Source organism: Trichechus manatus, unplaced genomic scaffold (assembly GCF_000243295.1).
Source record: "Trichechus manatus latirostris isolate Lorelei unplaced genomic scaffold, TriManLat1.0 scaffold00041, whole genome shotgun sequence".
NCBI classification, from domain to species: Eukaryota; Metazoa; Chordata; class Mammalia; order Sirenia; family Trichechidae; genus Trichechus; species Trichechus manatus.
The window spans coordinates 1,528,836-1,545,962 of record NW_004443977.1 but is presented as its reverse complement, the minus strand read 5'-3'; the positions used below and the strand labels follow the sequence as shown (position 1 = coordinate 1,545,962).

The following is a 17,127-nucleotide window of genomic DNA, read 5'->3' as shown; positions in this document are numbered from 1 at the left end:
GTGGGGTTGTTAACCAATGTCATAAAACAACATGTGTACTACTGTTTCATGAGAAACTATTTGTTCTGTAAGCCTTCACCTGAAGTACAATAAAATATATTAAAAAAAAAATAATAGGTGTAAATCTAAAAAAAATAATAATAATTCCTTACTCAAAACTGAATCTCCTATTATTGGTTAGGAGCCCTGGTAACGTAGTGGCTAAGAGCTCAGCTGCTAACCAAAAGGTCAGCAGTTCAAATCCACCAACCGCTAAGGGGCAGTTCTACTCTGTCCTGTAGAGTTGCTGAGTTGGAATCAACTCGATGGCAACAGGTATTATTAGCTAAGATTAAAAAAAAAAAAAAGACCTATCAAATCTCTTCAAACTTGTCTTAGTAGTGTAGGTGAGCCAGTGTGGGATACTGGGGATTTGGATTTCAAGGTAGAATTCCTTCCCCATCTTGGTTCCCTCTGTGAACCTCCCTGAGGTTCTGTTTTCTTGTCTGTAAACTCAGGATAATAATACCTGCCTGCTTCACAAGGTTGGAGCCCTGGTAGTGCAGTGGTTAAGAGCTCAGGCTGCTAACGAGAAGGTCGGCCATTCAAACTCACCAGCTGCTCTTTGGAAACTCTATGGGGAAGCTCTACTCTGTCCTGTAAGGTCACTGTGAGTTGGAATTGGCCCGACAGCAATGGGTTTGGTTTTTTCACAAGGTCACTATGTAGATTACATAAGATAAAAATATTAAAGGTCCTGTATACTATACAAATTTCACATTATTATCGGGAAATATAAAGTCTGACAGGCCTTGTATCTTGACATAATTTGTGTTTGCCAGAAAGATCCACTAATGAATTTTAGTATAATAGCTGAAGTGATTGTTAACGTGCCAAATGTATTTTATCATTATTTGAAATCATTCTGAAACACTCTTTAAGGGACAAAAATTTGTCTCTGATGAGAGATATTATAGTACTGCCTAAAAAAACACCCTGCAATTGAATATTTAAATGTATTGTAAACAGTACTGAAAATAATTCACAGTTCTGCATTTTTATAACTACACTTATGCTACTTTTATCAGCATTTTAAAATGTGTTCAATACACATTTTCTCCAAAACCTTTAAAAAGAATTATTCTCATTACTATAATAATCTTTTTATTTGCTGATAATTTTATTTTATTACTAGTGTTGTTTATATTTTAGAGGCTTAAAAACAAATTCTGTAATTAAATGTATACAAAATTCTCTTATGTGAAACACTTCAAAATAATTTTTAAAAATTAAGGGAGAAGTAGCAACTTATGAGAAAAAGCTGAGGTCAATTGCATTAAATAGGAGTTTAAAGGTGAATAAAAAGTACTTTAATTAATAAATACATCAATGTTTTTCAAAATAGCTTTATGAAACTGATTTCTATTTTTTTAAGACCAACAATTTTCAAAACAATAATAATATAATAGCTGTTACATTTTATAGAGGACTTTACTATATATCCTGGACTATCTGGTTTGACCTTCACAGTATCCCTATGAGGTGGTCCTTACTATCCCCATTTTACAGTGAAGGAAACTGAGGCTCAATGAAAATGAAGTGACTTTCCCATACCGCTTATCTAGCAAATGCAGAGCCAGTATTTGAACTCAAATCTATGGATTTTAAAGCAGTTATGATTAACTAATGTACAAACATTATAATCTTAAGCTAACTGTATTATCCTGACTGGCTTCAAAGGTGGTTAGTGTTAAAGGATAAGAGAAGAGCTATTTATAAAATATTGATTTTGATAATACTGAATTCAATTATAGTAAAAGAATCTCATTAATATCCATGGACAACTTCATCTAAAGGCAGCCATAGAAGTTTTTAATCTTTCCTTAAACCATTTCAGGGGAAAATAATTAATTATGTGTAAAGCACCTGTGCTGTTGTTGCTTGTAATGCTAGTTAAGATGTTTTAAATAATTTTTTGTGTTTCACATATTTATTATAGATCCCAGTTTTGTTGTTAGTGTCTTGGAGGTAAGGACCTGGTTTTATAACTCTTTAGCCTGCTGAGCCAGGCATTTACAAGGTGCTCAAGAAATATTTACAGCATGTATTTGTTTTGATTTCCGACTATCTGAAATGAATATTAAGGAGGGTGATTGGAAAAATCACACCAGAGCAAGAGCTGAAAAAATGTGTGAATTCTACCTGATGGATAAATTTCATTATATTGAAAGATTAGTAGGCCAGGCCTAAATAGACAACTGATTTATACGGCCATCCTAAATCTGTCTACTCTTTCTTAACAATAATATAATCATCACATTGTTCTGACACTATATACTTTACAATGTAATTTCAACCACAAATCTCATTTTACCTTCACAGTACTTGTGTGTAGGGTGCTATAACACTCACATGATTCATTAAATAAATAAAACACAGAGAATTTAAGTAACTTGCTTAAGTCAATGAGTTGTCGAGTCAAAACTAGAATCTAAGCATTGTGCTCCAAGTCAATAATCTTTTTTTCTCTAAATGACCATATTTCATATATAAGGATGATTCTTTATGATAGGGGATTAATTGTAAGACATCAAAAGGCACCACTACTGGACATTACTCTAAAATTCGTAAGATGATTTAACTTGTTCTACAGATTTAGAGTAATCTATGACAATATGAATCAACAATATCAGGGTGGGGGCAGAGGAGCAACTGTAAGAGGAAGCTATAAAGGAACCAAAATCATGCAGAATGAACTCATTGATTTTAAAGTGAAGACTAATGGCTTCATCTGATGGAACAGAGAATTAACTGGTCCTTTTGAACAATTGACTTCTCTCCTCTGGGAACTGTTCTTCATTAAACAGCAATATCATGGTAACTAGAAAGAGGCTATTTATTGTATGTTTAAATGGCCAATTAAATCATTCTGCAAAAAATTTATGAAGGGCCATCTTACACTAGTTAATAAGTGTCCAGCTCATGTTACCAAGTAGGGTTTTCAGTAAAGCTGGAACGCTTAGAAAGAAACAATGAGTTGCATATAAAAATTAATCACTCTGTACCAGGGCCTCAAAAATATAAGGCTGGGGAGATTTTTAGTTTCACTACAAAATTAGACAATGGAAGACACTGGTGGCTTTTTCTCCTAAGGACAATTACAGTATAAATCTACATGCTTGTATATACATATATAAAGTGTGCACTGCATATTATTTTTCTTCTTTTTTTCTCTCCCTTACCTCCTGATGGTAGATGTCTAGGATTCTCTCCAAAGACAACTCTTCAAAGTACAGTTTGTCACACTCATCAAAGTCGGTGCTTACAGTCTCAGGGTTGCAATTCACCACCACAGTCTTCTTGCCAAGCTGACGCAGTGTGCGAATACTGGAGACAGCACACCAATCAAATTCCACACTGCTGCCTGCAGAGACAGTGAGATTGGAAAAAGTGGTAGGAGAAGCATGAGGTTACAATGCAAAGAAAAGCAGAAACACATCGCCTGTCAGGCAAGGCTGAGGAAGTTAATGCCTCTTCAATTCAATTTGAAAAACACCAAACTATAAATTTCAGACTCATGATGCACACTAATTAAGAGCTGGAAAAACAGGGACTAATTAAACAATGGTCACAAGTCGGCATCTTTTGGATGCTATGTCTGCAATAGGGAATCTCCATTTTTGAAGCACTGAGAACCTCAAAGTTAATGGGAGATTATTTTAACGATAAAAATAACCCTCATTTACTGAGAAGAAACTCAGAGTGAACACATTGACCTCTGTACGCAGAAATAGTTAAAGCCAGTGATCACAATACTTGAGTTCTTGTTCAGTCCCTCCACTTACTCTGCTGTATGAGGGCTAAAAGGAATGACGCCTGAGGTGTCTTGCAGCTCTGACATATCCTGATTGATTGGAAGGGCCTATTCTTTCCAAGCATATCCTTCTAAGCTTGGCAAGGCCACCCCATTCAGAGTGAGTGACCTTCTACGGAGTAATCTGAAGAACAATAACAACCTAAATGCCTTAAAATATCACCTCTATAGGGATGCCATCATAACTGAAAATCCCGGGACTTACGTGAATCCTGTACATCAAGACATTGTCTCCTAAATGTTCATGTCAAAATAACGTGTTACCCAAATACAGTAGCATGTTAATTTCTATTATCAAGTACGCATATGCTTGATTATCATATCAGCTCAGCTAGCCCTCCCTGGGCCCTAAAGTAATGCAGACTTGTGTCATAAATTAGGTAAAATTTGAAGAGATAAGAAGAAAGGTCCAGAGAGAAGGGTAGACGCTGGTCACGGTGTTCAGGCATTTAGCCATGAGATAACTATGGTGGTAGGTGGTAAAAATAGAAATACTTTTGGCCCATTTCAAGATTTGGCCAAAGATTGGTAAACTAGCGTATCCTGAAGCACTTACTTAATTGTAAAAACTAAAATAAACTTTGCTTCAAAGCAACAAAGACTACATACATTTAAATAATATATTTTAATATTTCCATATTAGAATACCTTACAGAAACTAAATATTACATATACTTTTTGACTTATATCATTGTCCACTTAAATATATAACTTATAACTGTAGTAGATCTTAATTCATTATTAAATATCAAATTTTTAAGTGTTATTATAATTTTCGGTATGTTTTAATTAGATTATATAAAGTTTTGCCTTTGCCTGCATTATCGAGATGAGCTCTTTGCATTTGTTGTAAGCAGAAGTCACTGTGTGAGGTCAGAGATTGTATCTCTAAATGCAATTTCTGGCTGATGTAAAAAGTCCATGAGCAAATGTAGATCTTTGTGAAAAATACATTAGAAGAAAAAAAGTTAAAATCCAATTTATTCTCCAACCTCAGCAAGAGGCTCAATTCAGTTCATGAGGATGTAAATATAAAGGGATGACATGATGAAATGAAAGGAGATGGAATTTGTATTTGAAAGCCAAATCTGAGTCTAACTTCCACCACTTAATAGCTATGTGAATTTTAGCTTTATCTCTCTCAACCTCAGTTTCCTGATTTGCCCAACATTTAATATAACAACACCTACTTTGCACAGTTCTTGGAGTAATAGAATTAACATATGTGAAAAGTACTATATAAACTCTAAAGTACTCTGTAATATAAGTTATCACTTTACCAATATGATATGGACCACAGCCCAGCACCATCATTCCATGGTCATCAAACGTGATATCATGCTCCTGAGGGAGAAAAACAAAAGATGTGGAAATTACTGTGTGTTATTCTTCCTTCTATTTGTCCTGTCTTTGAATGTGTCTTTCTCATTCTTCTTTTTGTTGGCATTCATCCTCTTTTAGACTCTGGGAACCCCTAAGTATAACATGTTACACAAGCTCTGCTTATTTGGAAAAAACAGATCTAGTTCAGTATTTTTTTAAATTAAATAGCCATGAGAAAATTGTATGTTCATGTAACCATTGTCCTTATCATCTTTTTACTTTTTTGATTTCATCTAAAGGCAGTTGTTAAAGGAGTGAGTACAGAAACACGTTATCACATCTGACCCACATAAGGCCATTTTTATTACCAAAGATCACTAGATAACCAAAATCACAAATACACATCCAAAAACCAAACCAAACCCGTGGCCGTTGAGTCGATTCCAACTCACAGCGACCGTTTAAGACAGAGTAGAACTGCCCTATAGGGGCAGTGGGTAGATTCGAACTGCTGACCTTTTGGTTAGCAGCCAAGTTCTTAACCACTGCACCACCAGGGCTCCATATATACATATATATATATATATATATACACACACACACACATATATGTATGTGTGTATACATATATATGTGTGTATATATATATATATGTATGTACTTCCTCAGTTGCACCATGTACTAAATCTAGAGCTTTCTGCATATGTAAGTTTGACAGGTCCTACCTGACCATTGTAGGTAACATAGAGATAGTTAGTTACTGATGGGTATTCTGCAGCCAGTGTATCAATCTGCGAGAAAAAATAAACAAGTAAATATGTGGGAATGTTACTCCCTATTGTAACATTGTTCAAGACTGATTGTGCATCTTTTGTACCGCACTTATACTCCTTTAACACCTCTTACTGTCAAATATAAAGACAGGAAAAAGGTATGTACAACCCATCTGCTTTCTAATTCTGAAAATGCAAAGGGAAAAAAAAACAAACAAACTGATATTATCTAGTTATCACCTGAGCAATAAGTGGCCACATACACTCCAGGGCCTCACTGGATTGCTACACTGTATCTTCCATGAATACCACAGGTGGTCATGTAGTCCACTGGTTACCAGGAAGGATAACCCAGCCAGATGTCTAAATAAAGCAGCTGCATATAAAATTGGAAATCAAATAACCTATATAAGGGCATCTTTGGTTTGCAAATGTTAAGTTACCTATGGCACTGAACAATGAGATGACACAAACATCATAAAGCATGGGTGGGGGGGCTGGGAAGCAGGAACTCATTGAACATATTTGGGAAGAGTAAATCAATTCAGCTCTCCAGGGCCAGGAGCTCAGCTTAGCGAGCAAGAATGTGACGCCGACAGGGCAAGCTAGCGCAAGTCAGATGAAAAGGAAGAAAGATAATAATTGCCGAGTAGAAACTATTCAGCATCAAGCCCGGGACCTAAAGGTATGCATTTGCCCCCTAAGCACACAGGGAAAAGTCAATGATTTTAAAGGATGAAAACCATCTGGTGGTACTTAAAGCTAAGGTATCTCTTACACTAAAGGCCAAAGAAAGAAAAAGATTACAAAGGCACACATGGAAGTGCACGTGTGGTGGTCCTGAATACTAGATGAGCTTGTTATGCCCAGCGCTATCACAACGAATACCAAATGGACCATAATGATGGGGCACTTAAAATAAAGTATTACCCTGTAAAAAAGTTAGTGCCAAAGGAGATAACTTCGTTTCAAGAGGGTCAGCCACCATGCCAGGGTATTTCAAGTCTCTCTGTTACACTAAGGATTTCTCTTGCTACAGCTATATTTGGACACAGGTCAAAAAGCAGAGGAGAGGTCATTTTGATTTTTTACTTTCACTTAGGTCCGGAAAAGCAGGTACTCACTCTCATGTCTACCTCCCAGAGCCCCTGCCTCCTCTCCCTTTTAAGCATAAACCAATCCTGTGCTGAATAAAATTGGTGACATCATAGCATCAACTGGACAAGTAGTCACTTTCTAATTCCACCTCTCTTTTTATTAGCAATGGCTTTTTAAGTTAGTGGCTACATTTCCCCGGAGGAATCCTGGAAAGAAGGGAAACTTCTTCACCTGTTTAACCCAAGGGTGGATGTTTTTCTTCAACCTCAGCTCTCTTGTCTGGGCCTCAGTCAGCCCGAGGCATTTTGAAACCTGCTTGTCTGAGAAACCAATCTCCTTTGCCTTTTTCAGGGTTTCTTCTGTAATGGACTCACTAGAATTTAATGGAAAAAAGAGATTCAAGGTTAGATCAAACACAAAAAGAAGGAGGGAACTATTCCATTTCAAAAACACCAAAGGCTCCTTATATCCCATCTTCAAACATATTTAGGTCTCCTTACCTTTTAAAAAATATACAAATAAGTAGCCCACTAAATCCTCCAGCCTTTATGAAGTATTCTACCTTTTGTAATGCTGAGCTTCTCAAACCTGTGGTCTGCTACTTTCACACCCTATACATCCTCTCCTCTTCTTATTTCCTGATAAATGGCTTCTGCATTGACTGTTCTAATGAATTTGCTCTTTCAAAAATAATCAAGGACCTCCTTCTTACTAAATCTAGAAGGCTTTTCTCCATTTTCATCTTCCTCAATATATGAGGAATATGACCTCATAACTTATGTCAGCATATGAAACCTTTTGATGTTCTGTTCTTTAAGTAGTGTCTTCTTCTGACTTCCAAGAAACTGTTTCTGGCCCTACTTTATTACTCACTACAACCATTTACTGTTTGTTTGTTTGTTTTCCAAAAGCTCTACCCTCTATTATCTGCTTTGGTCTGCCTACTTTCTCAACCTCTCTTAATTCACTCTCTCATGGGCTCAAGCTTCTTAATTAGTTGATGATTCCCAAATATGTGGCCCCTTCTCCAATGTCTGGCCTGTGCTGTGGACCTCTAGGTCTACAAGCTTTGAGAATCATCTCCACCTAGGAGTCCCTACATTGCATCCGACTGGGTATCCCCTCCATAAAATGCCTCTATTTCCTAAGACCATATATCTGTTGATGTTGAGAAGATAGTTTTGTGATTATTTTCCACTCAAGTTAGATTTGCCTCCTCAGTTTCCCTATGCTCATTTCCATAGTGCAGATGTTGTTTATGCTGTTCTTCTCACCTGTAATGCCTCTGTTATTCCTTCTACCCACCCAAGTTTTTTCCAACTCCTAGCCACTCCTAAAAGGTCAACTAAAGCCAAGCCTTATCCATGAAGCTGGCTCAGTCAGCTCTCACACTAATCTTCCCATTCTCATACTTCCTCTTTTGCTTGGAGCTGTGGTCAAATTGGAACCATACAGTTGAGCATGTCACTATTGCTTGATATTTTTAATGTTTCATAGCTTTCATTCACCAATCAGACTTTTTCTCTGCTAGGCTTAAATTCCACGAGGTCAGAGAAGACACTTGGCTCACTGACCAGGCTATTCCCAAAGCCTAGCACAGAGTCCATTCCTCAGACAGCACTCAATAAATACTCATTATGTGAATGAACAAGACTATACCTCCCTAAGTTCTCTTTTAATAGTTATTGAAATCAGACTGTAACTAGAATTTAAAATGCACACAAAAATGATTTGTAAAGAACTAAGGTACAGAAGAATAAAATGCTACTGTAAAAGCATCTCTAACCAAATATCTGTGGGCCTGCTACTTCAAGTAATAGCCAGTACAATAAAATTTAATTATAATAGTTTGATAGTCAATACGATGAAATTAAAATATAACAGTGTGCTGTCAGAAGGTCTAATTTATACAAAGTAAAACATTTTCATCAAAATCCTAATAGAATGCAACTGAATTACTTCTGCATTTTGCTCATCCTAATCTTCAATCTTCAATCTATAGGGCCGCCAAGAGTTGGAATCCACTTGACAGCAACAAGTTTGCTTGTTTTTTGTTTTGTTTTGTTTTTTGGTAATCTTCAATCTTCTTTATTTAGTTAATTCATATTCTGAGTTTGGAGAAAAGAGACTCGAGCTGAGGTATACAATGGCCTCCTCCAGCTTTCTGATATCACTATTAGTTTGGATTTTTGCAGCTACAGCTTCTTAGTCAAATCACTTTTCTATTGCACCTAAATTCCTCTCTGTCTCCCAAATCAGTGTGCTATTTCTCCCAATGAATTCAATTTCTTCTATTTTATTCCCATTTTGAATTTTTAATCTTCCCAAGTATTCTATAAGTTGTGCTTCAAAGCAACACATTTCCCTGTCAAATTGTCATATACAACCTGATTATCAAATATTAATGACTTATTATGTGTGCCAAGCACTGTGCCACATGCTCTAGAATTGCACTCATCAATATGATAGTCACTAGCCACATGTATCTATTTAAATTGAAATGCTAATTAATTCAAATTGTAAAAAAATTATTTAGATCTCCAGTCACACTAACCATATTTCAAGTGTTCAGTAACCACACGTGCAGTGCAGATTACAGAATATTTCCATCGCTGCAGAAATTCTACTGGACAGTGCTACTCCAAAAGATACAAAATAATATTTGAGTCAAGACATACTCATGGAATGATAAGAGAGTGATTCAAAACAGTTTATGGAGGGATAAACTATGTGGTAGTAATGCAGAGTGCAATGTGAGGTCAGAGGAGAGATAACAGTGTGAGTGGCCATAGTTAAGAAATACTACGGAAGTGGAGGGACAAGAACAAAACCATAAAGAAAGTTCATCTTTATATAGATGAAAGAGTTGAAGGATGTACCATATTCAAGGCAATTTCATTTGCAATAATTTAGAGCAGCAACAGACGTTGCATATATGGGAAACATGCTGAGGATCTGTGGTTGGAAAGAGTTAATAGGAAAACAGGTGGTGTGGTTGGAGCAATAGCTATTGTCATACTTTCACTAGTCTTTAACTAGTGCTGTGTATTAGGCCCTGTGCTACCCGTATTAATGATGGAGAGATGCAGTATCAACTCCCTGCATTCCAGGAGGTTAGATATAGCGGGATGCAAACAAATATCCACTGACGTGTCTGCACTGTGAGAAGTGCCGAGAGATGCACACAAGGCTTGAGCCGGTGGCTTAGAGAAGAGGCTCCCAGCTCCCACTGGGATGCCTGGAAAGGTTTTAACTAAGAGGTGACTGCTGAGCTTGTGAGGGACTTTGAAACACCTAAGTTTGTGGTTATCTTTAATTTTGCAGATAAAAAAAATTTGAAAAAAATAGACGAAGGATTTTTTGTTGTTGCTATTTGTTTTGGAAATGTATGTTTCCACTTTGCTTGCCAAGAAAATGCTTCTAAGCAATTGCTCATTTGTCTATGTGCAAGTGTGCATTCAGCCTCAAAGTGGAGGTGCTTGACAAACAAGCTGCTTTTCTAAATTAGAACTTTGGATGATGCTCTTTTAAAATAAATATCTCTAATGGTGAGTTTTGTAGCATATCTGAAATCATGTTAACATTTCAGTGCTTGGGGAAGGGCAACATATTTTCCCTGTGATCTGTAATTTTATTAAAAACACTAGTATGAAGCTTGAGTTAGGTGGAGAAATACTGTATATATAATATTCTTATCTGTGGAAAAAATGCTGCTTGCTAGAACATTTCCCTATCATCATAACAGTAAAACAAAATAGAATCAAAGAATAAATCTTCGATAAGACATTTCTTAATGTGCAAAAACTATCTGAGGCAAAACCCATACTACAGTATTGAATGAACAACCATATTAACTTAAAATAACTAAAACCCTAACCCTGAACAACAGCTGCCCAGGCACAGTTGAGAAATATGCCTCAAAAAGAACCATCACATCTGTAACCAGGAATATGGTATAAAACCAAAAAACCAGAACAAATGTCACTGAGTCAATTCTGACTCATGGCAATCCACGTGTTTCTGAGTAGAACTGAGTTCCATAGAGTTTTCAATAGATGTGATCTTTCTCAAGTAGATTGCCAGGGCTTTCTTTAGAGGAATCACTGGGTAGATTTGAACCACCAACCTTTAGATTAGTACCAACAAAAAATAAACCAGTTGTTGTGGAGTTTATTCTGACTCATGGTGACTCCAAGTGTGCACAGTAGAACTGAACTCTATAGGGTTTTCATGGCTGTGACTTTCTGGAAGCAGATCACCAGGCCTTTCTTCTGAGGTGCCTCTAGGTGAGTTTAAACCATCAATCTTTGGGTTAGTAGCCAAGCTGTTAACGATTTGTGCCACCCAAGGACTCCTTGAATATGGACTAGAGCACCATAAATGCAAGTTATTTAAGTGCAAAACCAAGTGAAAGCCATGTATTTATCTTTAGCTATTTGGGTTAGGCTTTTTAATTTGTTTTTTGGCCTTGAATGATTTATTTTTACTTCTTCTCATATGGAATACCAGTCAATTCTTCAAAGACTCATATGTTGCTTTAAATGAAAATTATCAATAATGGTTTAAACTAACGAACAAAAAAGAAACCACTTAGATTCCTCATATTTCTATTAGGAATGTAGTAAGTTTGCATTTGTCTTGTCCACATTCAGTATTGCAGTCTTTTGCTGGAATATGCAAATTTTTTCTTTTCCACCAAAAGAGTCCCAATAGAGTATATTTAGACACCTCCAGCAAATATATGAAGTCTCCCTCTTCCTTTCCCAAATAAAACTGAACTCTTACTAACAAAAAATAAATGAAATAAGTAAGAAAAAAATAAAGGCTGATTGATACAATTGGCCTTGTGCACAAAAACCCACTCATAGCGACACTATAGGGTTTCCAACGCTGTAAATCTCTAGGAAGTAGACTGCCACATCTTTCTCCCATGGAGCCGCTGGCAGTTTTGAACCACCAACCTTTAGGTTAGCAGTCAATCACTTTAACCACTGCACCACCAGGGCTCCTGTGCATGAAAAAGTAAAGTGAGTAAAATTTGTTCTGAGTTCTGGTGGAAAAAAAATTGATTTCCATCACTAAGACTAATTCAATTGTTACTGCTCCCTTATAGCATTCCACCACCCCAGAGAGATTTTATTATTTAAAGGGATGTCTGAGAACAGCAACAGTAACAAAAAATAGGGAATCATGAATGACAGGATTTCAGAGTGAGAGTGAAAGCTATTTCTACATAGGCTCCACCTCAAACTATACCAGGCGAGAGTTCTGAAACAGATGCTTCAAGCTAGACCTAGAGAGCTTAAAGCTCCCTAGCCCATTCTGGAACATCTTGCTGGTCAACCAGAAATCTCTTTAATGTTTGCTTACTATTCAAATAATTAGATCAATAACATGTTATGATATTTGAAATGTCTTGAAAAATGAAGTCATATTAAATTGGAATGGCATATGAATACATCCATTTTCATTCACCTTTGTTTGAATGCTAATATCGGCATATATGAGTCCCTGGGTTGAACAAACAGTTAATGCACTTGGCTGCTAACTGAAAGGCTGGCAGTTCAAATCCATCCTGAGGCACCTCGGAAGAAAGGTCTGGTAATCTACTTCCTAAAAAATCAGCCACTGAAAACCCTATGGAGCACAGTTCTACTCTGACACACATGGGGTAGCCATGAGTCAGAGTTAATTGGATGGCAGCTGGACTTTTTGTTATTTGTTTGTTTTTGGTGTTTATATAAAGTTGAAAGTGACATCTCTACCATTTCTTTCATGGCCTCTTTGATTATTAAATTCTAATCTTTAGACATGTTCATGAAATAGTAAAAAGCACTTTATAATCTTCCTTACTGGAAAAACAGATGCTGATGCTGACCCACCATAGCAATTAGCAAAGACACAGACAAACTAGACCCCTTCATATATTCAGTTTTGCCGAATTCTCGAGGGTACCCTACCCCAAGACAGGGAGCAGACTACCTCACTGTATATTTCCCTCGCTTGCTCTCTCCTTGCTTCTGATAACACAGGGCTGGCTGGGCATGTCATTACATATAGAGGAAGAAAATTGACTTTATTCCCAACTCGCTCTGATACAAAATTTTATTTTGTGTCCCATTATAATAAAATAAAAGCAGAGACAGTTTGAATACACGATTAGTTTTGGGCCAGTGACTTAGTTAAGGTTAAATCTCTTCAGAGTCAAATATAAGATGAACAATCTTAAGTAAGCATACGTGAGTTCATTAACAATGTGGAGAGTCAGATACATCCTCCTGATCTTTACCTGCTCATATTGGGCTGCCCTCCATTTTGTCTGCTAAAAAAGAATTTCTATCATAGTGAGTTTTTCAAAAATCAAGCTAGGTAAAAGCTCATTTTAAAAACAGACTGTAATATTTCTACTTCTGTAAAGGAAAATGAAAGCCTTAATTTGGAACAAATTCAAACAGAATCATTACTAAAAGAAATATAAATGCTGAATTTGTAATTCAGAAATGCTTTTTGAAGTCTCAATAGGGAATCCTCTATTTATATTATATTGTAAATCAAGGGAACATTATCTCAAGCTTTAATGTGATCAGCTGACTGCAGCATATTGCACTAAAGCACACAGTTTTGAAATATGTATTATAAGATATCCGGCTGTAATTTAATATGTACTTATATGTACTTGTATGCCTATCTCTACTCATTTGAACATGTACACATTAAATACATACTTTATGACTATGCCCTCTAAACTATGCTGTATGTACCACTTTTCTTTCCCCTACCAGCTTTCCTTGCTTTCAGAGTTCAAGGGCAAACTTCAAAGCTTATACTTCATCACTCCGTAACAGAATCTAAACAAGAAAACAAAGAAACACCAAAAGGCTGTGATGCTGGCCTTTTCATAATTTTTAGTTCCTCTCTGCTTAGCAACACAAAATGACTGAAGCCTAAGAGGGGGAAAAACATCTTAAAACCAGACAATCAGACTTTTACACACTCTGCCATAATCTTTTAATGGTTAGACAGCATTGCTTGCCTTCTATGGCAGGCAGGCTCTCATGTGTTCTCTGGTTTATAAACAATGCAAGCCTTTCTCACCTGTCTCCTTGACTTCCAGTGTAGATTTTGTTGTTTTGTTTAAAATTCTACCTTGTCATCTATGCAACTTCCTCCACTCACACTTAGTCTTCAATAATAAATGATAAAAGGAAATGGAATAAAGTCCTTTTAATGAGGAAATTTTCACCTGGCACAGAGGAGCTGGGGAAATCTAGGAACGCCTGCAGCATCGCAGTTACCAGGGGAGCCAGCTCACTTCTCACAGTCCTTTCTTCCACTTTTCTGACTTTTATCTGATCCACCAACTCACCAGTAATACTAAACAAATTTCCCTCCAGATTGCACAAGCTGTAATATGAAAATGAACACTCCACTTGGCCTACAATTATGGGATGGGCTTGCAATTTTATTATTATCCGGTTTTTTTAAAAAAAAAAAAAATCCCCCAAAAGGCAGAGGCTGAGAAAAACACTAGGCCTGATGTTCAGTCATGACACCTGCTTTTGTAAGAGGACTGAGTAAGAAGCATTTCTCTGCCTTACAACCCACCCCGCCCCTGAGTTTCACACCAACCAAATTTCTCAATTACCTGAGGTTTTTCAAAGAATACATATAAATGCACATTAGTGACCATGATGGCAAGAATTCTCATCTATGTGGCACTGATGACTATATGCTCGAAGGACAAATTGAGTAGCTCACTCTTCAAGCTACCTAGATCAAAAGATGAGCAATTAAAACAGTTCATCAGTTTAGGTAGGCAAATGTCACTGGACAAAATCTAGAGTCAGGCTCCAACTATCTTGGAAAAACAACTCATCAGTCGGATGAAATGAAATGTTTCATAAATGAAAATACCAGAGGAAAAGGAAGAAGGGGAGAAGAAGGACCAGGAGAAGAAGACAAGGAAGAGGAAGAAGAGAAGGGGCAAGCAGAGGAATTAAGCAGAATGAAACTGGCCAGTCACCTACATTTGGCTCCAGAAACTCAGCGGTTCTCAAACTCTTCCCTTTTCTCTGTGGCATTCTTGCATCCACACCTTGAATGGTGGGGGCAACAATACTTTTTACTCCCTGCCAGTCAAAACTGATCTTCTGGAAAGAATGTGCCCTCAGGTATTTACACTGTGGTCAAGAGGTCTGGCCACTGTCTTACTGGCATCTGGATAGACACAACATATTTCACCTCCAAGGGTAAATCCAGCTGCTTTATCCCCCTTTAAAGCCATCTCAGGTATGAAATAGCAGGTGAAAAAATTCTAGGGTAAGCAACTAATTATCTCCAGCTGTAATTACAGCATGGTCACGCTTTTTTTTTTTTTTTTTTTTCAGATTTAATCTCTATTCTACACTCAAGAGTTAAGTTTTACTCACAGCTGCATTGACATAGAAGATAAGGCATTTATCTTAAATATATATATATATATACACATATACATGCATGTATATAAAGACTTTTTTTTATAAATAATGCAAATTTTTAAAAGAAAATCTTTATCCTAGTTCTCTGCATCCTTGAAAATTCTGTTTACCTCTCTAAAGGTGACTTGCCTGGGCTTTCCTCCCAGCAGACTTTGGTGTTCTCCCCACAAGAGTTCTGGGTAAGGGCACATTCCTTACAATGCTTCCACTCTTAGTGGGGTCAACAACTCAGGCAGGAAAAACACACAGCTCACAACTTGACAGCTAAGGAGGAACTGATCTCCAGCTGTCTGATTTAAAAGTCATATCTCTAAAAAGACGCTTTTGAAAAGGGTTAATGACTAGAATCGAAGTCAGAAGCCCTGGGCTAGATTCCCCGTTTTCCTCTGACTGGTGTGACATAAAGTATGACACACACCTCAGTGTGACCCAGTTTCACTATCCATAAAAGTAATGATATTTTCCACCTGTATTTATAATAGAAATGCACCTTAAGGTCACCAGAAAATATAGACACCTGTATTAAAAATACTTGAAATATATATATTTTTTGCCTTAACCTTCTCAGCTGGTTAATTAAATTACATATTTCACTACAGTTGTAAATATTGATGAATATTTCTCATGAAAACTTTTCAGAAAATTCAGTTTTCAAAACCTGGATAAATTTTTATCAAAAGTATATAAATCTGGCTTGTTCTCAACAGGCTATAGAGATGTTATGATGCCCACATAAGTATTACAATACCATAGCATATAAAATCTGTATTTGAGAATACAAAACAATTAGAAAAATCTCCATTTATTATGAAATAGTTTATTCGAGCCTTCCTAACAATTAGTAGAAATATAGCCACTTAGTAAAAACAAAAAGTACTGCCGATGCTGATATACAATGTCTCCCAACACAGAGTAGATTTATATCTTGAACTATATATTTTTTTCAATTAACAATGCTGTGGGTCCCTTTGAGCAACCAAGAAACAATTCGTTTTCCTCCACTCCCTTTCCCCCTCTTTCCCATGACTGAGAAATTCTGATTATCATTTCTTACCAGGAACATCTCTTTATTTATTTTATTAGTATATTATCATTCAAATTTTGTTGAGTGTTTACTCCATGCAAGGCACTGTATGCCAATTCCCAAGAAAATATGTGGTAAACAAAGAATTGGAAGCCACTTTTAGTTGTTTCAGAATCGATTGTATTCCTCAGGATGGTGAACTCTATTCCGCACAGACACAAATCAACAAAAGCTCCTACTAAGAGAGTTCTATATTAAAAGTATATTAAGACATTATTGTATTGGTATTTGCCCTAATGGAATTTACGGTTTAATTGGGGGATGATACTAGCATATGTGTAATAATTACAGAACAATGAAGTGAAACTGTATGGCTCCAACTATTATACACAATGAGCAAATAGGTAACTTATATCCACCTTAATTTATGTTCTTCAACTCATAGCAACACTATAGGACAGAGTCGAACTTGCCCCATAGAGTTTCCAAGGAGCAGTTGCCGACCTTTTGGTTAGCAGCTGAGCTCTTAACCACTGCACCATCAGGGCTCCAATTTATGTTCTTAGATTGTCTTAATTC

General features: G+C 36.6%; 1 protein-coding gene across 1 annotated transcript in view; it reads right to left on the bottom strand.

Moving 5' to 3' along the window:
* CPS1 (carbamoyl-phosphate synthase 1) overlaps window positions 1-17,127 on the bottom strand; it is a 135,537-nt gene that overhangs the window by 31,541 nt on the left and 86,869 nt on the right. Inside the window, exons 22-25 of the mRNA XM_004376281.2 lie at window positions 7,279-7,420; window positions 5,902-5,967; window positions 5,134-5,197; window positions 3,222-3,403 (exon numbers count right to left, since the gene is read on the bottom strand). Coding sequence (XP_004376338.1) covers window positions 3,222-3,403; window positions 5,134-5,197; window positions 5,902-5,967; window positions 7,279-7,420 — 454 coding nt within the window. The remainder of the gene's footprint in view (window positions 1-3,221; window positions 3,404-5,133; window positions 5,198-5,901; window positions 5,968-7,278; window positions 7,421-17,127) is intronic.